Genomic DNA, 27,355 nt, shown 5'->3' on the forward strand with positions numbered 1-27,355 from the left:
GTTTAACAATTTTTATTGGACAGATACTGAGCATACAGCGTACAGGAAATGAAATGTCACACAGTGGTGGACATGTGTTTGAAGGGTGACGGTGCAAAGGAAAGAATGCATATCAGGTTCAAAGTTCAGAATAAAGGAATCTATGTTCAAAAATTTGCACTTGAAATAAAATATTCCCCAAGCCCCAATGAGAAAAATATGGCCTCTTTTATATTTAACTGAGTTTTAACTTCTCAAAAATATACATAGAATGAAATTTTATTAATATTTAATGGAGATATGAATGATGTGAAAGCACTGGGATGCAAGCTGCATGTCAGTGCTGACTCTCTCTACAGGAACATGGAGATCCATCCTACCAGATTGGTAAAATACAAGAATTTCATCTGCTCTTTTTTAAAAAAACACTTGCAACAGCTGCAGCCGCAGCCAGAGACAGGGCACTCAGGGAGAACTGGCAGAAGAATCATTCCAACAAAACAGACAAGGCAAATAAATTGATTTAATGCAACACCCTTTTGTACAAAAATGACCAATTCTAAAAGAATTTATTACAGTTATTGAAGTCCTTAAATAATCAGAATTTACTGTTTTTCTCCTTTTCGATGGTCACCTCACATCTGCCATTTTAAGACAGCCCTCAGATAAAAGTCCACACTATCAGCACAACATAAAGGACCTGCCCCAAGCTACACCTAAACATACCAAAGCTTAGTGCAATTATTAAGAACTAAGTGCAACCATGAGCTTACAATGGCACTCTGACTCTTGCACTTCATTACTGCTTCAATATGGATAATACTGATGCAAAGTTTGTGCTTCTTGTTTTTTATCAATATACTCCTTTTATATTCCTGTTTTAGTGAGAAGCAATCCTAAACGATGTGCATACATCATTATTCCATTCCTCATAACAAAGAAATCAACCGCATAAAAACTATAAAAATTCCTTTCAAATCCAAACAGATGCTACAGCCTATAATCATACAATCTTTTCCACTTCTTGCTATTCTTATTCTCTTCCAGTTCAATGTCTGCCTCAAACGTTGTTCTTCTATTTATACGCTTCCTCCCATCTGTTCCACACCTGCATCTTATGGTTTCATTTACTCCAAAACTCCGCTTTGCTCTGATCTCCTTGCTCTCCTGCTTTCCTTTCCACTTCTTTTCGCTAATTCATCACCCACATCATCTGCATCCCAGATGTCACTGCATTTGTATCACATGTCCTCATCCACCAATTATTTGAGTTACTCCATAAACCATTAGCTTGGATAGAAGACTGGCTAACTGACAGAAGGCAGAGAGTCGGGGAAAATTGGTCTTTTTGTGGTTGGAAAGATGTAACTAGTGGGGTCCAACTTAGTACGGTCCTTGGGCCCCAACTATTTACAATATATATTAATGACTTAGATGTAGGGTTGGAAGGTGCTATAGCCAAATTTGCAGATTACACTAAAAGAGGTGGGTTAGTAAGTTGCAATGAGGAAATAAGACATTTACAAATGGATACAGATAGGTTCGGTGAGTGGGCCAAAATGTGACTCATGATGTTTAGTGTGGGAAAGTGTGAGGTTGTCCATTTCGGCGGTAAAAATGGAAAGGAAACTTATTTAAATGGACAGAAGCTTCAGAGTGCTTCAGTGCACTGTCCTCATGAATGATTCACAGATAATTAGCATGCAGGTACAGTAGATAATAAGGAAAGCAAATGGAATTTTGGCATTTATAGCTAAAGGAATAGAATATAAAAGTAAGTTGAGATTAGGAGCAGGATTCTCCGGGATTGGCGTGGCGGGCAGAAACGGCGCATTAGAGTGGCGGGCCGCCCCACAGGTCAGGAATCCTATGCACATTCAGGGGCTAGGCCGGCGGCAGAGTGGTTTGCGCCCCGGCAGCCGGCGTGGAAGGCCTTTGGCCCAACGCCAGCCGGGCCGAATGGACTCCACCGGCCGGTGCAGGTCCGCGCATGCGCGGGAGCATCAACCTGCGCATGTGCGGGGGGGTTCACTTTGTGCCGGCCATCGCGGAGGCTTACACGGCCGGCGCATAGGAATAGAGTGCCCCCACGGGACAGGCCCGCCCGCGGATCGGTGGGCCCCGATCACGGGCCAGGCCACCGTGGGGTCACCCCCCCCCCCCCCGGGGGCCAGATCGCCCCGCGTGCCCCCGAGGACCCCGGAGCCTGCCCGCGCCACCAGGTCCCGCCGGTAAGGGACCAACTCCAATTTACGCTGGCGGAACCTGCATAGAACAGGCAGGACTTCGGCCCATCGTGGGCTGGAGAATCGCCAGGGGGAGACCGCCGACCGGCGCGGCAAGATTCCCACCCCGCCAAATCTCCGGCGCCAGAGAATTCGGCAGCCGGCGGGGGCGCCCCCCGGCGATTCTCCGAACCGGCGGGGGGGGTCGGAAAATCCCGCCCCAGATCAGCCATGATCGTATTGAATGGCGGAGTAGGCTTGAGGGGCTGAATTTGAATTGCCTACTCCTAGTTCTTCTGTTCTTATCAGGAGAACTGTAACCTGCAATCCTAGCTGGTACTGGGGTCAGATAGTTCCAAATTAATTCATAGCAACAACAATTGGTGTTTATTATAGCACCTTTAACAAGGTAAAACATCCCAATGTGTTTCACAGCAGTGATATCTAACAATGTGGCACCTAACCCGTGCATAAAGATATTAAGGCAAATTATCAAAATCTTGGTCAAACAGTAGGTTTTAATGAGCATCTTAATGGAGAAGAGGAAGGTAGAGAGATGAGATAGAAAGGTTTAGAGAGGAAATTCCAGATCTTTGGGCAGTTACCAATGCTGGAATCGTCCATTTCAGAGATGCTCAAGAGGCCAGAATTCATAGAATTATAGAATTTACAGTGCAGAAGGAGGCCATTTGGCCCATTGAGTCTGCACCAGCTCCTGGAAAGAGCACCCTACCCAACCCCACACCTCGACCCTATCACCATAACTCAGTAACCCCACAAAACACTAAGTGTAATTTTGGGCATTAAGGGCAATTTTCATGGCTAATCCATCTAACCTGCACATCTTTGGACTGTGGGAGGAAACCAGAACACCCGGAGAAAACCCACGCACACACGGGGAGAACGTGTAGATTCCACACAGACAGTGACCCAAGCCGGGAATCGAACCTGGGACCCTGGAGCTGTGAAGCAATTGTGCTAATCACTATGCTGCCCTTAGAGGACTACATATATCTGTAAGGAGGCTGGATGAGATTATAGAGATAGTAGTAACTACGATCACAATAAAAACCATCCTGGCCAGGGGGTGGGCTGTGGGGTCACGGCGCCATGTTGTACGGCGCGACCGATGCAGGTCGTGCGCATCCATGGCCCAGCCATTCTCCAGCCCTTTTCGGCGCAGGCGGCGGGGGTTTAATTCGGCCTCGTGCTAGCCCCTTCCCCGTACCAGATCGGTGAGGGATTGGCACCAAATTTCCTGTCGTGAAAGTCAACACATTCTAAGCTGGCGTCAGCACTTAGTCTCCAGAACGAAGAATCCAGCTCAGGGTTTATTTTTCTAAGTCTGCAACAAGGAGCCTTGCTTGACACCAGTGTGCCTTGGAAAATGTTGAGCACATTGCCTCCGATTTTCTGTTCTGCATTGGAAAATTGTGGGTAATACGCTTGTAATTTTCCAATATAATCCAGGGCAGGTGAGATAGCTTGCTGACACCATTGACACAGACAATTATATTAGTACGCACTTAGTGAGTTAGCAAGGGTAGGTTAAAAATTAGGCAGGGCGTCCATTCCTGATTGTTTAATGGCTGCTGTTGGAAAGAACATCTGTGGAGGTTTTGTGAGGACAGGGTAGACCTCGTTCCTTGCTGAAAAGCCTGAGGAGAGGGCAAAATAATCGAGAAGCGATAAACAAAAATAACTGGAGCTCAAAACCTGCAAACTCCTAAAATGTCCATCAACATCTGAAACGAGAAGATGGATGTTTCAGGTATAGATCTGACTGGATAAGTGAAATATTTAGTCGTCTTTTCTTTTTAAAAAAGGACAGTCCTGCTGTTAATTTCCGACATTTTGTGCCTTTATTTGAAATTTCCAGCAGTTGCAGCTTTTTTCATTTCAGCCGCAACCAGCTCATCCCAGACGATAACTGTTGAAACATGATCAGACCAATTGGTTGCTGAAATGTTTTTGTATCAAATCAGTATTCCACCGCTCATGGGATCAGTTGTTCTGGAGTTGATAACCGTTACAAGGAATGTTCACATTTTAAAAATTTCAAGTTGCTTCGAAAGAAATTATCCTCAATGTGAGCAAAAATCATACATGGATTAACTGGGAAACAACCTTTCAGAAAACAAACAAAAAAAGTAAGAACCCTTTTTGGTCATTCTTTGAACTAAGTCCACAGAATGTCATGCAGCTGCTGATGTGCCTTTTAATAATAATAATTAATAATCGCTTATTATCACAAGCAGGCTTCAATGAAGTTACGGTGAAAAGCCCCTCGTATGACACTAAGATATATAATTTCCTTTGATTGCTAACATAAATGAAAATGTCGGAATAACTTCAAGACAGAGAAAACCATCTTATTCTTGCACTGGTGACCAGATAAAATTGCATTCCTAAATGTGTAATGCTTCAGAGCATTGCAGAGGTACCCACACACATTGCAATAATATGTTCATTGTGGCATTGCCATGACAATATACAGAAAATTAGCACACATCCAGGTGTGGGAAACTGAAGCTTTACATGCTCTGGGTACTCATATTCACTCATGTCAGGTGCATGCGTAGCATTAGTAAATACTCTTTGATTCTCAACAGTCTTAGGAAAAATTGCACATTTCCACTGTTTAAAAATCTAGGCCTGTCAACAAATGCTGTTCTTTTACTAGTAACAGTATAAAAAACTAATCAAAAACACCACATAACTTACTTTATAAACATGAAAACGTGCCAGAAAGGGAAAGGATCTCTTCAGTTTGTCAAAGCGACGCATGCCTGTGCCGTGTTCTGTATCCCTTAGTTATCAAGTTTATACTGTTCTCCCTTTAAGCAAGTTCAGAATTCCAACTTAGCCATTCCACTCTCTCTGGATAAAAATTCTTCAACTTCCCATGACTTAGAAAAGCTGCCGCTTTTTCTCAGGGGCACAATCCTACATCCCAACATTTTCCGTTTTCTTTAAATTATAAAAGTAGAAATTGTTTTGCATGTTCACTGTTTATGGCTCAAGTGATTTCTTGTCGATGGGATAAATAGAAGCTTTCTCCAATAACATTCGTTTCAAAGCTGCAATACGCTGTAGGAGTCGACCAAGTACTGAATGGTAAATCTGTGCTGCTTTGCTAGTCAACTGCAGCACAATTTGGACAGAAGCCAGGAGGTCAATATTAACTGGAGGATGGAGAGTTCATTTCCTGTGGGCCCCTCAGCTGATGGTTTAACAAGGCAATTCTCCACGCCTCCTCACATACCGCCAATCTCCTCCCCCCACTTCCACACCCCCTGTCCAACCACCACAGGAGCATACAAGATAAAGCAGTGTTGTGCTCAGTCCTGCAGTTAAAGCTGAAAAAGGCAAACCTGTGGTTTCTTGTATAAATTCCCAGTGAAATCAGTTTGAAATGGAGAAAATCTCATCTGTGCACTCTCTGGGAAACCATTCCATTTAAAGGGATACTGCTTTTAACAGTAAAGGTCTGATGGTAATTTCCTTTTATTCTTTAAAGAACCAGCAGTGAGGTGCGTAATTTTCACCGAATCATTTGTTATCACATTCAAATGATAATGTTTATGTAATAAATACCAAGCTGTGCACCTGTAAACAGATTGGAGGGGTGAGCGGGAGTAATTGCCTTCCACTTTATAACATGATTCAAGACTTCCAGTGATTTCACCATAGATAAGGCTGAGAAAATTATACAAGTTTAAGGCCAACAAACTCTCAAGGAAGAAAATATAGATTCTGCAGCTCAAATCACTTTCTTTGGTGTTTTATGGAGTTGTCTATTCATATTTATATTGTGCGCCAGGAATAATTTTTGGATGAAATATAAATTCAATCCACTTGATCCAAACAAACAATACTTGGAGTAGAAGGGAACAAGGCAGCAGGGCAGAAGCTGCAACAGGGACAGAAACCGCAGCAGGGAACAGAATTCTGAAGCAGCCAACCACTCTACAAGAATAATCAAGAAGCCACGCCACTACATGCATTAAGGAATGGGAGCTGTGGCATCAGAACTGACAAAATAAGCACTCTGATTGGGAGCAGGAAAGGCAATACTAATACAATGGGACGTTATGGTCAGCTTGTTAATTGATGTACAATCTTCACAGGAACAAAAAGACTCGGGGCCAGATATTTTCAGTCAGGCTGGCTCCAGTGCTCTAGAAATGGCAAATGGGACTCGATTCCCCAATTTCCACTCCATCTGCGGTGCTGACAATTTTTGCTAGTATGGGATAAGGGTGCAGATCTTGAGCACTCACCCTACACTCCCGACCTGGCCAGTTTGATTGCAGGGTAGGTATCCCATAAATACCACCACCACCCCATGCTCACCCCCGCAATTTGTATGGAGTTAGGTCAACTACTTGAGGACCCGTGTTTAATGACTCCTCAGAGGAGTCGTGAACCATAGTCTGGAATCAGGGACCTTTTGAAAGGGTATGTTTGAAAATGTCTCACCAATGTCCCTTCTCTGGCCACCACGCTACCTCCCCTCACCCAGTATGCATGATGTACACTACTAATGAGCCATAAAATAACAATGGCAAGTCTTGAAATACCCATTCAAAAATCTGCTTTTAAAAAACTGCTGCTTTTACAACCTTGAATATCAATCAAACCACCATTCATAGGTCTGAATTTCTAAGATGGTTAGGGCAGAGTGCCTTAGTCAAAATGGCACCCAAGACCCCAAATTCAGAAGTTCCCACCCCCATATCCAGCACCCACCATTTTCACCAGGAAGGTGGTGGTGGAGATGAGAGACGGTGGGATGCACTTTCCACATTTGTGATTTATGGAGATACCGGCACATTTCAAAGTGCTCCTGCCTTCATTCAGGAGCAATTTTTGTTACTGGGATTTCCAAAACAACGCCTGTGGTATTAAGGATTAGAGGAAAAGATCTAACTCTGCCGGAGTTCTTGTCAAGGTCAGCTTTTGAATGCCACATCTTGGAGTTCATGTACCTCTTTGAGATTGTTCGGAGTAGACATGTATGTGCATACAAAGTGGGTAAGGGGTGTGGAATAGTCAAGCTCTCATATCATTTAATTCCTTTCTCTTTAAATTCAGAAAAAAAGCCTGCTGTTGAAAATAATTGGCTCTTGCAACTTCAATATGTTGCAAATGTCTGTTCAAATAAGCCTGAGGGTTATCATTGTAATATTAGTGTTGCTTGAATGTTTCTATAACCTACGATTATCACAGTCATGGGTTTGTAAGCTCACATTTTATTGATAGCTCCAAGTGGTCTTAAAAGGATTAGTCTAATGTGCGACTATAATAATAAATGTTTATTTAATAATGGATTAAGTACTTGAAGGGATTTAAATGTATTGAATGAGTTGGCATAGGAGTTATGAAGGACCCTGGGGATGAGTGGGTGACACGGGATTGCATGGAGGATATGAGGGGCCATGGGGGTTTGGTAGAGGAGAAAACGGGGGCCCAGGAACTATATGGCCATTGGGATGGGTGGAGATGCATGGATTGACATGAAGGGTATACAGGGAGCCATTGGGGGTGGTTAGAGGAGCTTAAGTTTACATGGAGGTTATGAGGAGCCAGGGCATTGGCAGAGAAGCACTGGTGGCATTGCAGCTATGAAGAGCCATGGAGATAAGTGAGGAGCATGGGTTGGCATAGAAGATATAGGGGCCATGATGGTGGGTGGGGCATTAGGTGACATGCAGGTGGCATTAGGTGACATGTGCAGCAGAAGGGTGTGGGATGATGGCTAATGAGTCTCACCATTTTTAATTATAACTGGTGTAACATCTCAGAGCACCAAGGCAGGCCTTTTAATCAGCCCAACACTGCATTTGGCAGCCCTTGAGGCTATCTCTGCACAGTTCCAGGAAGTTCCTCCTGAACCGGGTTAGCGGAGTCCGACAATTCAGGAGCTAATCTTCAGCTCAGATTAATATTAACAAAAACTACTCTTCACATCCCCTCATCCTGTCCAAATAAAATACATTGAAAAAACATATGAAAGAAATCACTGATTAAAATCTCAAGGTTGTCAATCAAAGCTAACACACCCCCTCAACCTGTAAACAAATCCTCGCTGAGCTAATCCATTCATGTGGTTCGAGTTCAGTCAAGCATTCATAAGGGGGATATCTGAGAACTATGTGAATAGAAACAGATGGCCAGCTCGAATGAAACGGGGCAGCACGGTAGCATGGTGGTTAGCATAAATGCTTCACAGCTCCAGGGTCCCAGGTTCGATTCCCGGCTGGGTCACTGTCTGTGTGGAGTCTGCACGTCCTCCCCGTGTGTGCGTGGGTTTCCTCCGGGTGCTCCGGTTTCCTCCCACAGTCCAAAGATGTGCGGGTTAGGTGGATTGGCCATGCTAAATTGCCCGTAGTGTCCTATACTAAGCAGTAAGGTTAAGGGGGGGGGGGGGTTGTTGGGTTACGGGTATAGGGTGGATACGTGGGTTTGAGTAGGGTGATCATTGCTCGGCACAACATCGAGGGCCGAAGTACCTGTTCTGTGCTGTACTGTTCTATGTTCTATGTTCTATGGGGCAACGTCCCAGAGAACGAAGGCAGGTCTTCTCACAAGCTCATCTTGCACTCACCCACCTCCGTGGCTGTCACATCCAAACTGCTCCAGGATCCTAAACCTAATTATGGGGTCTAATTTTGCAGCCATTTTCTTCAAAATACAATTGAGCAGCAATTCTGAGGAGAGGAATTCTCAGGTAATTTTCAAGACTATGAAAATCAGTCGCCTTGATCAGAGATCGGCATCCATGAGTATCGAGAAAGCCTTTGTGAAAATAGATCTCTAAATCAAGTCCATTAAACCTCATCGGACACGATCACAAATTTCTCTGAAGTGATTAAAGAAAGACATATGCTGAGCTTGTAACCAGTCTGGATCACTTGAAGATGTCAGCAACACATCCCGATCATTAGGTTATTAGACAAAGATAGATAGGCCAATACGAATCTGTTCCCATTCAAATTAGATACTCAGACTCCTTCCAAAAGCAACCAATTCCACTGAACGCAAGAACATAGCAATAGCTAAGCCACACTGTAACAATGGTATAAAGAGTAAGACCGAGTGAGAAAAACAGGCAGAGTTAGAGATAGATGGAGTTCGACAGAACCAAAATTCCAATCTCACAAAGGCCTGGATTTTAACCCAGAGATAAATCCGGTGCAGGGGGCTGTTGGGGTGGGAAAATCTGGGAGAACAGAAAATCCTACACAACGTAACTACAGAGCTCCTGTAAAGGGGGTTTCCATCGACAGACAGGCTGACAATCAGGAGCCCTTCCTAGCTGGAAACCTGCTTCACAGAGCTGAAAACTATGACAGCAGGTATTAGGGGAGTGAGATAAAGAAATAGGAGGGGTTGCACAGGGAGTAGGTGTCCTAATTATATGGCCAGGGGGACTGGTGAAATGAGGTTTCTGTTAATAATATTCTGAGCTGAATGTTTGCTCCGAAGTTCCATGTACAGAATCAGGAAATTTTCTGACTCCACAAACCCAATTCAGGGGGAACTTCCTGCAACATCATGGAGATAGGATCCAGGGCTGTCCTGGCCTATAAACAATTTTGTAAAAGCACTTACCTCATGGATTCAGGCCTACTCATTCCCTTTTCAGCTACCATATAGTCAGGATACTGTGACTAAAAATATAATGGGCTGAATTCTCCATCAGCAGATCCTACATTTTGCCGGCAGTGCATTCACACACCCCCATTTCCATTTCCTGACAGTGTGGGGGTGCCCACAATGGGAAACCTCATTGGCCGGCTGGCGGGACGGAGAATCCTGCTGCCAGCGGGGCCACGCCGCACCAGGAAACGGGTGCGGCGGGATGGAGAATGCCGCTCAACAACCGTTTGGGTAAGAATATAACTGTGGTGGGGGGGGGGGGGGGGTAGCTGACTTCAATGGGGCATGAACAGAGCAGGGCCATTTGGGCTGGAACAAAGGTTTGGTGGGAAAACCTATCGCTAAACAATTGGCCACCTTCAAAAAAATAATGATTTGGGCACAAGTCAAAGTATATTCCCTCAAAAGGAAAAGGTAAGGCAAACAAATAAAGAGCATCCTGGATGAAAAAGAAGATAGAAATGAAGATAAGAAGAAAAGGTATGTTTATGACAAGTGTCAGGTAGAAAATACACTTGAGAACCAAGAGAAATATAGAAGGTTCAAAGAGGAGGTGAAAAGAAGCATATTAGGGAAGTGAAGAGGGATCATTAGAAAAGCCAAAATAAAGGGTAATCCCAAAGTTCCATCGGCATATAAATAGTAAAAACATGGTTAAAGGAGTAGGACCAATTTAAGGATCTAAAAGGGAATGGTGACAGACGAGGAAACTCTGTAGCTAGGTGCGTTCAAAATTGATGAGGAGGATGTGTTGGACAAACTGTCGTTACTTAAAATTGTCACCGCACAAGGACTGGATGGGGTGCATTCAAGGGAGTGAGCGTGGAAATTGCAGGGGCACTGGCTACAATCTTTTTGTCTTCCCTAGACTCAGGGGAAGAGCCAGAGGAGTGGAGAATTTAAAATATTATGCCGTTGTTCAAAAAAGGTTATAAGGATAAATCCAGCAATTACAGACCAATTAGTATAACTTTAGTGGTGGGGAAACTTCTAGAAACAATTATTCTGGATATAATTAGTAGTCATATGGAGAAAAGTGGGCAGATTATGAAGAACCAGCATGGATTTAAAATGGGGAAATCATATTTAACTAATTTGCTGGAATTTGTAGAAGAGGTAAAGAAAGGGTCGATGAGGGTATGTTATTGATGTGCTGCATACTTTCAGAAGGCATTTAATACAGTACCACACAACAGACTTGTGTGAAAAGTTACAGCTCACGGAATAAAAGGGCCAGTAGCAACGTGGATACAAAATTGGTTAAGTAATAGGACACAGAGAGCAATGGATATTTTTTGGGCTACAGGAAGGTTTGTAGTGGAGTTCCAGAGGGATTGGTATTGCTTGCTTTTCCTGATATATATTAATAATCTAGACTTTGGTGTGCAGTGGCATTTTTCAAAGCTTACGGATGACAAAACACGTAGAAGCATTGTAAACTGTGAAGAGGACAGTGTAGAACTTCAAAAGGATATCGATAAGTCGGAATGGGCTGATAGGTGGCAAATGATGCTCAATGTGGAGAAGTGTAAAGTGATACATTTTGGTAGGAAGAACATGGACAGACAATATAAAATGAGGAGTACAGTTCTTAAAAGGGAGCAGGAGCAGAGGGATCTGTGTATGTGCATAGATCATTGAAGGTGGCAGGACACAGGGGAGAGAGCAATTAACAAAGCATACAGTATCCTGAGCTTTATTAATAGGGTATAGAGTACCGAGCAAGGAAGTTATGCTGAAATTCTACGAGACCCTAGGCAGGCCTCAGGTGGAATATTGTGTACAGTTCTGCGTGCCACACTACAGGAAGGATGTGAACGCATTGGAGAGAATGCAGAGAAGGTTTACAAGAACGGCTGCAGTGATGAGAAACTTTAGTTATGAGGATAGATTGGAGAGGTTGGGACAGTTCTCCTTGGAGAGAGGGTGGATATAGAGATGTTCAAAATCATTAGGAGGCCGGACAGAGTAGATAGGGAGAAACAGTTCACCTCAGGTCATCAAAGGATAAACTTTTTCACACAATGAGTGGTTCAGGTCTGGAATGCACTACCTGGAAGTGTGGTGGAGCAGGTTGAATTAAGGCATTCAAGAGAGCATACAAAGATTCTTTGAATAAAAACAAAGTGCAAGATTATTGGGTAAAGACAGGTGAATGGCTCAGTCATAATGTTCACTTAGAGAACCAGTGCAGATGAGATGGGCCAAATGACCTCCATCTACTCTGTAACATTGCAGTGATTCTGTGAAGTGAAGGCATGCAACTTCATTATAAGATTTAATAGACCAATCTACTTTCACCGGCGAGCGGTTTGTCGCCCATCCTTCAAGCCTTGTTAATAAAAACCGGAAGTGTACGAGTTGATTCAGCTTTTGATATTTTGCATTTGAACTGCTAACAGAACCCCAACGCACTCATTTTTGGGAGTCAAAATTATTTTTTAATATAAATTTAGTGTACCCAATTCATTTTTTTCCTTTAAGGGACAATTTAGTGTGTTCAATCCACCTAGCTTGCTCATCTTTGGGTTGTGGGGGTGAAACCCATGCAAACACGGGGAGAATGTGCAAACTCAACACGGACAATGACCCAGAGCTGGGATCGATCCTGGGACCTCAGCGCCGTGAGGCAACAGGGTTAACCCACTGCGCCACCATGCTGCCCTGGGAGTCAAAGTTTAACCCGGAATGTCTAATTTGGTATGAAGCTCACATTGGTAGAACCATTGGATGTGTTTTAGAGCTCTTTGAGAGTGTAACAAGCCTGGTAGGTAAAGGGGTGCAGTAGATGCAGTATATTTTGACTTCCAAAAGTCATTCAATAGGGTGCCACATAAAAGATTACTGTACATGATGTTAATGATGATATATTAGCACAGATAAGAGAGGGTTGGCAGGAATCAAGTCAGGATAAATGGGTCATTTTCAGGATGGTAAACTGTAACTAGTGGAGTGCCATAGAGATCAATGCTTTATCTATTTACAATTTTCAGCCCCACCTCAACCCATTTGTTTTCATTTTATTTTCACTGTCTTTTACCATTTCTTTCTTTCCTGCACCTTTCTCCTCGTTGCCTCCCCCTTCCCCTCCCCCCACACCTACAGTTCATCCTCTGATGTTAGTTTCTCTGCTGTTTGACCTTTCACATCTTTTGTCCTCTCTGGGGACTGCCATTAGCACTCTTTCCCCTTGGTGGCCGGACGCTGGGCAGGGTGGTACCATGGCACTCCCACTGCCAGCCAGGCACCTTGGTACTGCCAGCCTGGCACCCTGACAATGCCACCCTGGCACTACCATGTGGCACTGCCAGGCTGTCGTGGCACTGCCAGGTTGTCAGAGGCACTGCCAGGTTGTCAGAGGCACTGCCAGGCTGTCAGGGGCACTGCCAGGCTGTCAGGGGCACTGCCAGGTTGTATGGGGTACTGCCAGGCTGTCAGGGGCACTGCCAGGCTGTCAGGGGCACTGCCAGGTTGTCATGGGCACTGCCAGGCTGTCAGGGGCACTGCCAGGTTGTATGAGGCACTGCCAGGCTGTCAGGGGCAATGCCAGGCTGTCAGGGGCACTGCCAGGCTCTCAGGGGCACTGCCAGGCTCTCAGGGGCACTGCCAGGCTGTCAGTTCCAAGGTGCCCGTGCGATGATGAGGGGCCCTCACATCTATAATTCTAATTTCTCTCTTCTGCTCCCTTTGTCCTTAATCTCTTTTCTACCACATTCCTCCTCTCATCACTCTCCTTCCATTTTTCCCATTGCTCCTCTCTTCCCCTCCACCTCTCCTTTGCCTATCTGTTTCCCTTTTTTACAGACCTGTATGTTTTGCATTTATGATTCTCATTGTTTATTTCTTTTGCAGTTTTTTCACCTCTCTCTCTAGAATACCTATTTTATGCTATAATCAGCAGAAGTTAATTTCACAGGCAACTCTTCATAAAAACTGCAAAAACATTTTATAACCAGAAACCAAGATTTTGAAAAAAACAACAAACTGACAGTGGTTAGTGTTAAAGCATTTGGCAGCAGGATGTGACAGAAGCAGTCACAAAGACAGCATCAACAATGCAGCAATTAAGTTTATAATTTATAAAGCTCACTTGATGGTGTTGTATTATCTCTCATCAAGCTTTACTTCAATTATAAAGTAAGATATAAACTCAACAGTTCAGACTGTAGAAATTATATAATACAAAATACATTACACATGTGTAATCTTTATTATAAACATTGTGCGTCTTTCACCTACACAGGAGGAGAAAGGAGAATTGAAGAGATATGAGAAAGATGGAGAGGGGAGAGGGGAGAATTTGGGGGAATGCGAAGGGAGAGGAAGAGGGAATCAGGAGCAGGAGAAGAGAATGAAGGGGAAGTGCAGAGAATGAAGGGAGAGAGGATTGTCAAATTTGTATGTCAACTGAATAAATTTCCCTCTTTCTCGTCAATTTTCTTTTCTTTCTGATTAGCCTTTTTTATTATACCCATGATTCCTCAACAATATTGTGCAAAACCTTTTATCCACATTTCAATTTCCTTCCTGAACAAATTCCACTGTGCTGCAGGCTGCAGGGATTTTAAAGGTCAGACAGGCCTTGGAACTATTCTGCAGAAAAAGAAAACAAGGGATGGAGCTCCAGTACAACCGGAAGATTTGACCTTTTGTTTATAGCCTACCTGTTTTGCTGCACCCAACCTCCAGGTGAGGAGGAATTTGATAAGTGGGACCAAAGATGGGTTTGGTATAGTATTGTAAATCAGTCCATGCATTTGTTGCAACGAAAGATTAAGAGAGTTTGTCCACACAATTCCTTCCCATCAGTAAGCAGAGTGCAGATACTTCATAAAGAGTATATTTTCCTTTGAAAGCCAGGCAACTAATTTAGCATTAAAGTTAAGCACTGTACGATGCACATGGTGCCGAAAGTAAAGCCTAACCGAAGCCTTAAACATCCAATCAGTATTGTGAATTAGAATATTTAAAATTAATTAATCTGAAACAGAGTAAGAGTTTTGCTTGCGCCCAATTATTCTTTTCATATTTTATTTAAGGAAACTTGTTAGCTACCTCATACCACTGTGGGTTAATTTCCCTGTCTCTTTGCTCCTCATTCCCAGCTGTTTAGTATTCCTCTATATTTTCTTCAGTTATTCCCCTTTCAGGAGTTATTTCCTCTCCTTGAACCCAGCTAATTTCCTTCTCCTCTGCCACACCTCCACACCATCCCTGCAGAAGTTCAAGATGACAGTTCACCGTCACTTTTTCAAAGGCAATTAGGGATGGACAATAAATGCTGGCCTAGCCAGCAACACCCACATCCTAAGAATGAATATTAAAAAGTCATTGGCTACTTGTTGTCTTCCAAGCATTCAGAGTGCATTGGCCAGGTCAGAGTTCCAGGCACTTGCAATTTATTTTGTAATCAGCCAGTAGATGGCAGGATTCCACAAGGCAAGCAAGCAACTATCTTTTCCCCACCTTTGAGATGGAATATCATACTTTCAGTTAAGGTTCATTTGCTGAGGTATTAAGAACCAGAATGGAGTTGGAATGACGAGCAGTCCAGTCATGGCTTTAAAATAGTAAATTATATACTTGACTATTTGACTTATAAGGCTGTGTCGTGACATACAGGGCGCGTGACATACATACTCCCCGGGGACGGAGCCCACCTGCCCCCCCCCCCCCCCCCCCCCACCCAACCCAACACGTAGAGTTCAGAGTTCCCGCCGGCAGCGACCGGGTGTGGACGGCGCCGGCAGGACTCTGCTTTTCCGCGCGGCCGCCCGGCCCATCCGAGCCGGAGAATTGGCGGCCTGGACGCGTGCAACGGCCCTCGACTGGCGCCATGCCAAACGCACCTCGGAGAATTGCGCATCGGCGTCGGGGTGTCTGACTGCAGGTCAAGAACGATAATCCATGGTTTACCAATCTAACCTCAGTTACCAACACTGGCAGCCTCTTCCATGCTCTTTAATTGTAAGTAACAAGATCCAAAATGAGCCTCATTAAAAAGGATTTTGAGTTTCTTAAACCAGGCTCTTAACTGATTCTCACTGCCCCATCAGACCAAGAGCAGTTGGGTGTCTGTGCTGCAATGACTACAGGGTAAAATAACTTCAGTAGTGGCGCAAATTGGATGGCCGATCTGCTAGACCAATAATGCTTCCCCTTTGAAGTAAAAATGTACCGTCTACGTCTCACATGCGATTTAAGTTGTCTTCCTGGCTTGGTGATAGCACTAAATAATGTGTGGGATTAAACCATACTCTTGAGCATATTCTCAGCGAACAATTTAGTTACGTTGTCAGAAATTTTAAAATGGTCACTGTTGTGTTATGTACTCTGGGATAACACAGGCTGCAACTGGATGCAGCTTTAACCAAATGATACTCCAGACCTTGAAGTTAGTTCAATCTGATTTATTGAACCAGTAGCACAGTTAGCACAATTCTCTATGAGTTCGACTCTCTGCTAACCTAAGTGTGGTTACTCTGTCTGACTGAACCAGACTAGCTCTCAGCCACGTGCTGGAGGGGTGATACTGTAAAACGATCTGGTCTCTGATCAGGGAGTCAGCAATATCAACAAAGTTGCAGGACAGCGCTATCAGGCGGAGGTTAGTTAAGAAGGAGTTCCAAGATTCATCTTTGCCTTGTAGACGCTGTTTGAATATGTAGCGCTCGAAGATTTCATTGGTGTCCACTTCACAGTGACTGTCAAACTTGTCCAGGATGGTCTGAAACTTCGTCTTGTCCTGGCCTTCGGTGAAGTAAAAAGAGTTGAAGAGTTCGATGGCTTTATCACCCACTGTTGAGAGGAGAAGTGCGATCTTCCTTGCATCAGACCCACCCACGAGGTCTGAAGCTTCAAAGTACAGCAGAAACTTTTGCTTGAATGTCCGCCAGTTGGCACTGAGATTGCCGGAGGTCCTGAGCTGGTGAGGAGCCTGAATATTCTCCATGGTGCCGGGATACATTCGCTGGTCATCACGGAACGGACTAAGGTAAAACACCTAGATTAAGCAGTCTCCTGGTAGCATGTTGTGTTATGTACTCTGGGATAACACAGGCTGCAACTGGATGCAGCTTTAACCAAAAGATACTCCAGACCTTGAAGTTAGTTCAATCTGATTTATTGAACCAGGAGCAGTTGGCACAGTTCTCTATGACTTCGACTCTCTGCTAACCTAAGTGTGGTTACTCTGTCTGAATGAACCAGACTAGCTCTTAGCCACATGCTGGAGGTGTAATACTGTACATACACCCTGACTCACTCTGTATATGTTCATCAATGGAAAGAGGTGGAGTTTGAGTGCCTCGTGCCTTTTATAATGAGATACCACCCCTGACTGCCTTGCCTGCTCATTGGTGATGTCCTGTTCTCTGTGTTCAATAGCTGCCTGTCTGTGCCTGTCTGTATATCATTATCTGCATTACATGACAGTCATCTTCTGAGTTTGTAACTTTATAATTATTTTGTGACATGGTGGATAAGTACGCTTTAAAAATATCAACTCAGCTTAAATGCTACATCAAAAAGGAAGCAAGTCAAACTTCCTTTTCACTTGCCGCATTTTGAATTTGTCAGTTCCTTCCTTCAGCACGCACATTGGTGGATTTTTCTTTTCTAGTTTTACTGCCATTTCCAACCTCCTGAAAGTTACAGGCCCTTTGTTGCTGCAGCATGGTTTGTTTTAATGTACTCTAAAACAAGTAGGAGACCAATGGCAACAATTAAAGACTGTTTGGAAGAGAACATGTGAGAAAGATGAATTGGTATTGGGACGGAAGAAAAGATTCTTCCTGCTTGAATTAAAGATACAGGCTGCTTGACTTAAAGTAGCATGTCCCTTAATCATGGACCAAAAATGTAACGGCAAAAATAAAAGAAAGCGGAAATAGGAATGAACAGGGAATAAACAATAAGGACCCAGAAACTAGCGACAAGAGTGTTGCTGTTGTTGGCAGCAAACATCGCTGCTGTGCAGCACTTTATCGTATATTTCCCCCGATCCGGCTGGAGGGGATTAGCAATTTGCTAGAATTTTTGAAGAAGTTAGTGGATAATGGTATTCCAATAGATATAATAACAGAAAATGATGGAAATACTCAGCAGGTCCAGAAGTGAAGAGAAAAATAGAATAAACATTTCTAGTTGTGACCTTCCATCAGAAAAGTTAGAAAATGGAGACGTAAGGAAAAGAAAACAAATGGGAAGGTCTGGTATAGGGCAGAAGGTGGGAGAGAGGTGTGAACAAAGAAAAATTACAGTACAGGAACAGGCCCTTCGGCCATCCAAGCCTGCGCCGATCCAGATCCTCTATCTAAAACTGTCTATTTTCTAGGGATCTGTATCCCTCTGCCCCCTGGCCATTCATGTATCTGTCTAGATACATCTTAAATGATGCCATCGTGCCTGCCTCTACCACCTCCGCGGCAATGCGTTCCACCCTCTGCGTAAAGAACTTTCCACGCATATCTCCCTTAAACTTTTCCCCTCTCACCTTGAACCCGTGTCCCCTAGTAATTGAGGCCCCCACTCTGGGAAAAGCCTTCTTGCTATCCACCCTGTCTATACCTCTCATGGATTTTGTAGACCACAATGAGAGAATAACAGAACAATGAACAGCTGTCTTCTGAAAACAAAAATGAGAAAAATACAGCTATCACGAACACAAGCAAAGAAATGGAGTCAAAATTGGGGCAAGGCAGGGGGTGTTTGAGAATCCAGAGATTCAGTCAACAATTTTGACCCACAATGTTGAGTTCAGAAATCTGTAAAGTGCACTATTGACAGATGAGGTATTGTTCCCCATGCTTACAATCAACTGCAATGGAACACTGTAGTAAGTCAGAGATGTCAGCATGAGAGCAAGATGGAGAATTAAACTGATGGGCTACGGGAAGCTCAGGGTCATGCTTGTGGACCAACCGAAGGTATGTTACAAAGCAGTCATCCAACCTCCGTATGGACATGGAGGAAACCACACAGAGAGCAGCAAATTAAATTGAAAGTAGTACATGTAATTCACTACTTCTCCTGGAAGGAGTATTTGGAACCTTGGAAAAGTCTATTTTCCAAATATTTATTCTTTCTTTGGATATTCAGAAAATCTTTGATAAGGTAGCTCATAACAAGTTACTCAGAAGCACAGAACCTTGTGAAGTTTGTGGGGAATTGCTACATTGGTTTAAAAATTCGCTAGATTCGTGTTTGCAGAAATTTGTGTTGATTTAACAGCGTTAGAGTAATTGTTTTTCACCACCTTCAGAAATTACCCAGACATAAAGGTTTGGGAAATAATCTGCAAGTTTGAAAATGATATAAAAGTACAGAGTCTTTGCCCTCGGCCACAAACAGGATATGTTGCAGCTGTGTACATGTAGGTAGGTTGACGGACATTCTCCCACTACTTCCCTAATTAGGTTCCATGGGAATTCCTGGAAACAATAGAGTTCATTCGGACCATGCCATTTTCCAGAGGAGCTCACAAACGTTCCACTAAGGCATCTACTTTAGAATTACATGTGCCCTTTATTTTGTATTGCCTCTCCTTCCTACCAAGTTGTATCATTTCACACTGCTCCACATTAAAATTTCCACTGTAACATAATCTGGGGCGGGATTCTTCGGAAACCGGCGGGGCGGGCAACTCCGACGCGAAGGAGTGGCGTGAACCATTCCAGCGTCGCAACCGGCGCCAAAGGGCCTCCGCCGCTGCCGCAAGTTGGTGCATGCGCGGGAGCGCCAGCGTGTGCTGGCTTTACCCCAGCGCATGCGCAAGGGGGGGTTCATCTCCGCGCTGGCCATCACGGACCAGTACACCAGCCGGTGCTGAGGAATAGAGTGCCCTCACGGCGCACGCCCGCCCGCGGATCGGTGGGCCCCGATCACGGACAGGCGCGGGTGCGCCCCCCAGGACCAGACCCCCCGCACCCCCCCCCCACCCCGGAGGCCGCCCGAAGAGCCAGGTCCCGTCGGTAAATACCAGCTCTAATTTATGCTGGCGGGACAGGCCTAAAACGGGCGGCCGCTCGGCCCATCACGGGCCGGGGAATTTGGGCAGCCCTGGGGCACAAATCGTCGCACCGGTCCTCACCATTCTCCGAGGCGGGTGGTGCGATTCACGTCAGCGGAATTTTGGGGGGGGCCAGAGAATTCGGCAGCCGGCGGGGGCGGGATTCATGCCGACACCCAGTGATTCTCCGACCCGGTGGGAGGGGAGGGGGGGGGGGGGGGTCAGAGAATCCCGCCACTGGATTTTTTAAAAATTCATTTACGGGATGTGGGCATCACTAGTTAGGCCAGCATTTATTGCCCATTCTTCGTTGCCCTTCAGAAGGTGGTGGTGAGTTGAGTTCTTAAACCGCTGCAGTCCCTGAGGTGCAGGTACACCCACTGTGCTGTTCGCGAGGCAGTTCCAGGATTTTGCCCCAGCAACAGTGAAAGAACGACAATATATTTCCAAGTCAGGGTGGTGAGTGACTTAGAGGGGAACCTCCAGGTGGTGGGGAACCTCCAGGTGGTGGGCTTCCCAGGTATCACTGCTCGTCCTTCTGGATGTAATTGGTCATGGGTTTGGAAGATGCTGTCTAAGGAATCTTGGCGAGCTACTGCAGTCTATCTTTTAGATGGTACACATGGCTGCCACCATTTGAAGGATTTGAATGTTTATAGAAGGGGGAACAATCAAGGAGGCTGCTTTTTCCTGGATGGTGTTGAGCTCTTTTTTATTTTATTTTTTCAAAATTTAGAGGACCCAATTATTTATTTATTTTTTTCCAATTAAGGGCAATTTAGTGTGGCCAATCCACCTAACCTGCACATGTTTGGGTTGTGGGGGTGAAACCCACGCAGACATGGGGAGAATGTGCAAACTCCACACGGACAGTGACCCAGGGCCGGGATTCAAACCCAGATCCTCAGTGCTGCAGTCCCAGTGCTTTGTTTTTTAAAAAATTTAGAGTTGCCAATTATTTTTTTTCCAATTAAGGGGCAATTTAGCATGGCCAATCCACCTAACCTGCACATCTTTGGGCTGTGGGGGTGAAACCCACGCACACAGAGAGAATGTGCAAACTCCACACAGACAGTGACCCAGTGACCGGGATTCGAACCCGGGTCCTCAGTGCCATAAGCAGCCAGGGCCGGCTCAAGGCACCGGCAACTCGGGCAGTCGCCCAGGGCGCCATGTGCTAGGGGGCGCCAGAGACTCTGGTCCCGCGCATGCGCAGTTGGGCCGGTGCCAACCAGCGCATGTGCGGTGGCCGCCCTCCCCCCGGTCCGCCCCCCCGGCTCGGTCCGCTCCCCCCGTCCCCCCCCCCCTCGGTCCCCCCCGCCCCCCCTCGGGTCCCCCCTGCCCCCCCCTCGGGTCCGCCCCCCCCCTTGGGTCCGCCCCCCCTCGGGTCCGCCCCCCCCCCGCGGCCCCGCCGCCTCCTCGGCCCCCCCCCCCTCGGTCACCCCCCGCCCCCCCTCGGGTCCGCCCCCCCGCCCCCCCTTCGGGTCCGCCCCCCCTCGGGTCCGCCCCCCCTCGGGTCCGCCCCCCGCGGCCCCGCCCCCCTCGGGTCCGCCCCCCCCTCGGGTCCGCCCCCCCGGCCCCCCTCGGGTCCGCCCCCCCCGCGGTCCCACCCCCCCTAGGCCCCGCCCCCCTCGGTCCTGCCCCGCCCCTCGGCCCCATCCCCCCAAGGGCGCTGAAGCTCAGCTTGCCCGGGGCGCCAGCAACCCTAGGGCCGGCGCTGTAAGCAGCAATGCCATGCATTGTGCCACGTGCCACCCCCGCAGTCCCAGTGCTAACCACTGCATCACATGCTGCCCTGGTGTTGAGCTTCTTGACTGTTGTTGGAGCTGCACTCAATCAGGGTATATTCTATTAGACTCCTGACTTGTGCCTTGTAGATGGTGGACAGGCTTTGGGAGGTCAGGTGGTGAGTTACACGTCATACGATTCCTAGCCTTTGCCCTGTCTCGTAGCCACCGTATTAATATGGCTAGTCCAGTTCAGCTACTGATCAATGGTTACCCCCAGGATGTTGATTGTGGGGGATTCAGCGGTGATAATTCCATTAAATGTCAAGGGGTGGTGGTTAGATCCTCTTTTGTAGGAGATGGTCACTGTCTGGCACTTGTGTGGCGCAAATGTAACTTGCCACTTGTCAGCCCTAGCCTGGATATTGTCCAGGTCATGATGCATTTGGACTTGAACTACTTTATTATCTGATCTGAGTCGCAAATGATGCTGAACATTATGCAGTCATCCGCAAACATCCCCACTTCTCACCTTATGATGAAAGGGAATTCCTTGATGAAGCAGCTGAAGATGGTTGGGCCTAGGACACTACCCCGAGGAACCCTACCATGCTGATTATGTCCTCTTGAAGTCCATTATCCTCTGACAGAGTATTTTGAAGTGACTTGAAATAACCAATGGTGAAGAGCAGGCTGAAACCGGTGTTGTGTTACATTTCCTTGCAGTTATATAATCTTTGACTTTTGATCAAATCCAGACTCACAGGCCTGGTTAGCGCAAAGTAAAATTATTTACAGAAATGTCAGATTAGGTTAAATTGGCAGACATTCCCATTGAAAAGGTCCTGTGAAGCAAAATCTTCTGCCCTTTCTCCAAGTAATTCTACAAACCATGACAATCAGTATAATAACTTATAGTGATAGACACTGAGTCAGAGAGAAAAACATGGGAAAAGGAAGGAAAGCAAGATAGAGCGGGTGTAGAGAAAGAGCAAAACAGAAATATAAATCATGATTTAGGAAATAGGCAAAAAAAGCCAGACCGATGTACACACAGAAATAGATAATAACAAAAAGAGCGAGGACCAAATTAATTAAAGTAGAAGAAAAATGCAAACAAAGCAGCTATGAAGAACAGGTTTAAAAAGAATATGAGAGAAAATAGTTGGAATTGCAGCTTTTCCTTCAGTAGAAATTCAAGGGAAAATATTTCAAAACTTGAGAGAATATTAACACTCAGATTCAGTTTGATCATAAAGAACGTCAGAAGTAAATATTTGTTCTCAATCAAAAATAAATATTCACTATCAAAAATAGTACTAAAATTGCACTCACAAATACTTCTCACAGGCAAACAACACAAAATCACACAGCTATGGTTTTCATGCTGCAGCCAAAACTATCACAGGCTTCAGTTTGACTCCAAATCAAAACATTAACCAAGAAAATCTTAAATTCTGGCATAGAACATTCCAATTACTGCTGCAACTCTACATGAAACAGTAAAGAGTAAGATTACACTCTAAATATATCTCAGGCATTTTTCTGAACACAAAATTACTTTCACATTTTCAGTATTGAATGTCTCAAGTTCCTTTTGCACACTTGATATAAACCATTGTATCCCATATGAAAACATACAACAGGATGCTGATGCCACGTGGAGACAAAAAATGCAGATATCTTTGTGAAGTTCACCATAAAGTTTGGCTTTCATTTAACAGATAAGAAATAAGCACTCGATAGGGCTGTCAAATAGATAGAAATATGAAAGTTACCTAATGTTACCTTTAAACAATATTTTAAAAATATTTTCTCTACAAAAAAACTAACAATTACCCAAATGCAATTTTTTTTTAACGGGGTAAGGGGGTATTCTGTCCTTCACAGGGAGTACTGTTAGATTAAAGTCTACCCTAGTTCACAGCTTAATTTGCTTAATCTCCAAGCTTGAACCGTGAAGATGTATTCTTCCCAAAGGGGCCACTAATTTATTGCACAACAGGGACCATTTTCCAATTATAAAAACTGACCACAGGAGTGTACACCTTTATATTGATGTTGCAGTCATGCTACAATGCAGCACATGCTTTAAGTTTGTAATTGAGAGCAACTGCCACCAATTGGGAAAAAATTCAGGAATTATTGCAAGTGCGCAAAATACAGTTCACACTGGGTTGGGGGGTTACAATAGAAATCTATGCCGGTACTCTGCACTTTTGTCAATAATTCTGGATTAAGAATAAGACAGGCTTCAGATGAACCATTTTCTCTACATATGAACTGTGACTTTAACAGTGGATACCATATATTACCATCCCAATCCAGACCTGCAATATTTATTACGATCCCCAATGGCAAACCCAAATTTTACTATGATTGGCTTTCAGACCAATAACTTCTATTTTAAAGTAGACATTTTCTTACTAAGAGGATAATGCCACCCGGTCCAATGTTTCTAAAAAACAGAAGAACCTTTAGTATATAACGGCCAGCAAACCAATAACACTATTTATCTTATGCTCTAACGTCCAGAATTAACATGAGTTAAACATGAATTAACAGGCAAATTGTGGTCTCACACACACCAGAAACTGCACATTAAATGGCAAACAAAAGACGGGTCCTCCAAATCTTCTCTGAAACCCACCCAGACGTCAATGATCCACAAAAATTCTTTAAAGCTCTGAATTCCTCCTGAGGGACTCAAGCTCCTGTCTTTTGAAAATCGAGCCTCTGGTTTCCCTCAAAAGCTGCTCCAACTCAGACCCCTCCAATGACTGCTACTGCTAGTTGTTCAATCTCATCTCCCAAAACTGCATCCCACTAGTCTTGATCCACAAGGCTGCATCCAGCATCTCGTTACTAGCAAAGTTCGAGCCCTCTAGCTACTCTGTTCAGAAACCACTACTTATGGCTTTTCCTTTGTCCCAACTCCCAGCTTCATGGAGCTAATGACTGTTGTCCACTTCAGCTTCACTGGGTTGATAACTGCCTTGGCTTCTCTTAACCCCAATCACCACACCACAGTTGTTCACTCTGCCTCTTGAACTGATTTGTGTGACCTGTTAATATTTTGCAACAGGGTTCTTCTGTCCCTGCCCTTAGGCAGGACCCAATGTATCCAATCAAGGTACATTCTCCCCCTGGGTCTCACCCCCACATTCCAAACAGATGTGCAGGGTAGGTGAATTGGCTTCACTAAATTGCCATTTAATGAAAACAAAAATTGGGCACTCAAAATTTTTTTTTAAAAGCCCCACATCAGTATAATTTTCACTAATGAGGAATAATATGCTTTGGCTTTTAATTTAATAGTGACATGATTTCTGATGGTAAACAACTAGAAGGCACAATTTATCTCACAAATAGGCCCTCATCTATTTCGGCTCAGCAGTCACATAACAAATCCATTATAAAAGCTGGTGGTCATCAAATGAATGTTGCAATAAATTAAACATATCAATAAAAGCATTGCTAAATAAAGCGTTTGTCACAATAATTCATGCCATTCTACAAAGTTGCATTTTTATTTATCTGTTTTACTTGTGTTAGTTACTATAACTAACCACTGAATTAAGTATTAATTTGAGTAATCTCTGAGGAGGTGGTCCCTTTGGAGAAGGGGAGGAATGCTAGGAATGCACTCTAGACATGTCTGCACAAAGAACACTCTGGATGGCAAGAGAAACATTCAGTGGGCAGTGAAATTACCAACACAATATTCAGAAAAGATTTGGACACCATGTCCTGGTGAACTATTTGTTGAAATGGCACACTACAGGGCACTAAGGGTCAATTTACGTTACAGAACTGAAGATGAAGACTAATTTAGATTATTTGATAAATTCTAGTGATTCAGGAATGTTGCTTGGATCTAGAATTAAGTTGCACCCAAATGTTAGAAATTTACATTTTCCGAAAATGAACAGTAGTTACAAAGGACAACACGGGCGAAAGCAGAAGAGACAACTGGGCTCATTATTCATTTTAGGGAGGGGAAACTAAAAATAACACTCCTGCTCCTACTCCTGATTACTATATACTTCGCCACTTGACACAAACTGCACATTTTCAGTTATGATGAAGCTGGCAGTGATGCCAATGCTATTTGTGTAGTCTCACGCACGACAAATAGGTATTTGGATAAAATATATCAGGTGCTTGGATAAGTATATTAGATGCTTGGATAAAGTATATTCATCAGCACTCCCACAGATTCTCCCAATGCATTTTACATCAAGCCCTTACAGCCAGCAGTCTGAAAAGACTATTATCACAACAGCTTAGAAACGATTTGAACGAAGATGAAAACCCGGGTAGGATTCTCTGATCCTGAGGCTAAGTGTTGACGCCGTCGCGTTTCTTGACGGCGTCAACATGGCCTCAGGATCTGTGATTCTGACCCCTACAGGGGGCCAGCACTGGAGCGACCTACGCCGCGCCAGCTGCCGATCACCAGCGTCAGTCGGGTGCCGCGGGTCTGCGCATGCACAGTGGGGGCAGCGCCAACGCGAGCATTTACAGTGGGACTGGCACGATTGCGCACATGCGTTGTGGCTCCCTTTTCCGGGCCGGCCGCTACATGGCGGAGGGGCCAGCGCAGAACAAAAGAGGCCCCCAGCCAAGAGGCTGGTCCGCCAATCGGTAGGCCTTGATCGCGGGCCAGGCCACAGCGGAGGCCACTGAGTGGCAGGCTGGATCTTTGGTTTGTTAAGAAACAGAGGCCTGGGAACGAGTAGAAGGCGAATGCAAAACATGCGAGAAAGATGGAGCAGTAAAGAGGAATGGGCATATTAGGGCCAAGGTGGTTCTAATAGTAGGAGGACCAGAAATCTGCAACTGGTGTTACAGAAGTAAATTGAAATTTAGCTCTTTCTTTTTTGCATGTTTGTTGAGGTGCAAGCAAGGAGGTATCATATGTAACTGAAAGGAAGCCAACACTTTCTTTGTCCAGTTTCCTGATGTGATTTTCTACACCAGAAGCAGTGAGCCAATCAGAAAAAAAAGTTATCGCCCACATTTCAGGTTGGTTTAGTGTTTCAAATGTGGTTGAAACAGACAAAAAACTGGGGCATATATTCTATTGTGAACCACCAAAAACGACCAAGTGAAGATTGTTCAGAAAAAGAGAGGATTTTATATGTTCACATGGAGACAGTTGAATAATAATCATCTTTATTAGTGTCACAAATAGTCTTTCATTAACACTGCAATGAAGGTACTGTGAGAATAATGATAATGTTATAATAGTAATCCAAAGGCATGGATTAATGCTTCAGAATACCCAGGGTGGCACAGCGGAGCAGTGGTTAGCACTGCTGCATCACGGCGCCAAGGACCCGGTTCGATCCTGGCCCTAGGTCATTGTACGAGTGGACTCACCCCCACAACCCAAAAAGATGTGCAGGATAGGTGTATTAGCCATGCTAAATTGCCCCTTAATTGGGAAAGAAAAGAATTGGGTACTCAATTTTTTTTAAATGCTTCAGAATAGTTATACCATCCCTATGTAGGTTGTCACCAACAAGTTATTACACCACTGCTTAACCCAATATTGAGGCGACTGCATTCTGCCAACTCTGCAATGAACAATTACTGTTCCAATTCAATTTCAATCATCCCTAGGTAATTAGATCAGAACATAGAACAGTAGAGCACAGAAGGAGGAACAGAGCAATTTCACAACAAACTGCTTTCTTCCAATCAAGCTAATCCCTACTAATATGTCATGATAATCGCATTCTGAT

General features: G+C 44.7%; 1 protein-coding gene across 9 annotated transcripts in view; it reads right to left on the bottom strand.

Annotated features, from left to right (window-relative positions):
- tnk2b (tyrosine kinase, non-receptor, 2b) overlaps positions 1-27,355 on the bottom strand; it is a 405,837-nt gene that overhangs the window by 173,019 nt on the left and 205,463 nt on the right. Inside the window, exon 1 of one of the 9 annotated variants that reach the window (XM_038816357.1) lies at positions 4,929-5,382. The exons of the other annotated variants lie outside the window; for them this stretch is intronic. Coding sequence (XP_038672285.1) covers positions 4,929-4,991 — 63 coding nt within the window. The 5' untranslated portion in view covers positions 4,992-5,382. Of the gene's footprint in view, positions 1-4,928; positions 5,383-27,355 lie in introns of those variants that run through there. 9 annotated transcript variants of the gene reach the window in all.

This window comes from Scyliorhinus canicula, chromosome 13 (genome assembly GCF_902713615.1).
Source record: "Scyliorhinus canicula chromosome 13, sScyCan1.1, whole genome shotgun sequence".
Lineage (NCBI taxonomy): Eukaryota > Metazoa > Chordata > Chondrichthyes > Carcharhiniformes > Scyliorhinidae > Scyliorhinus > Scyliorhinus canicula.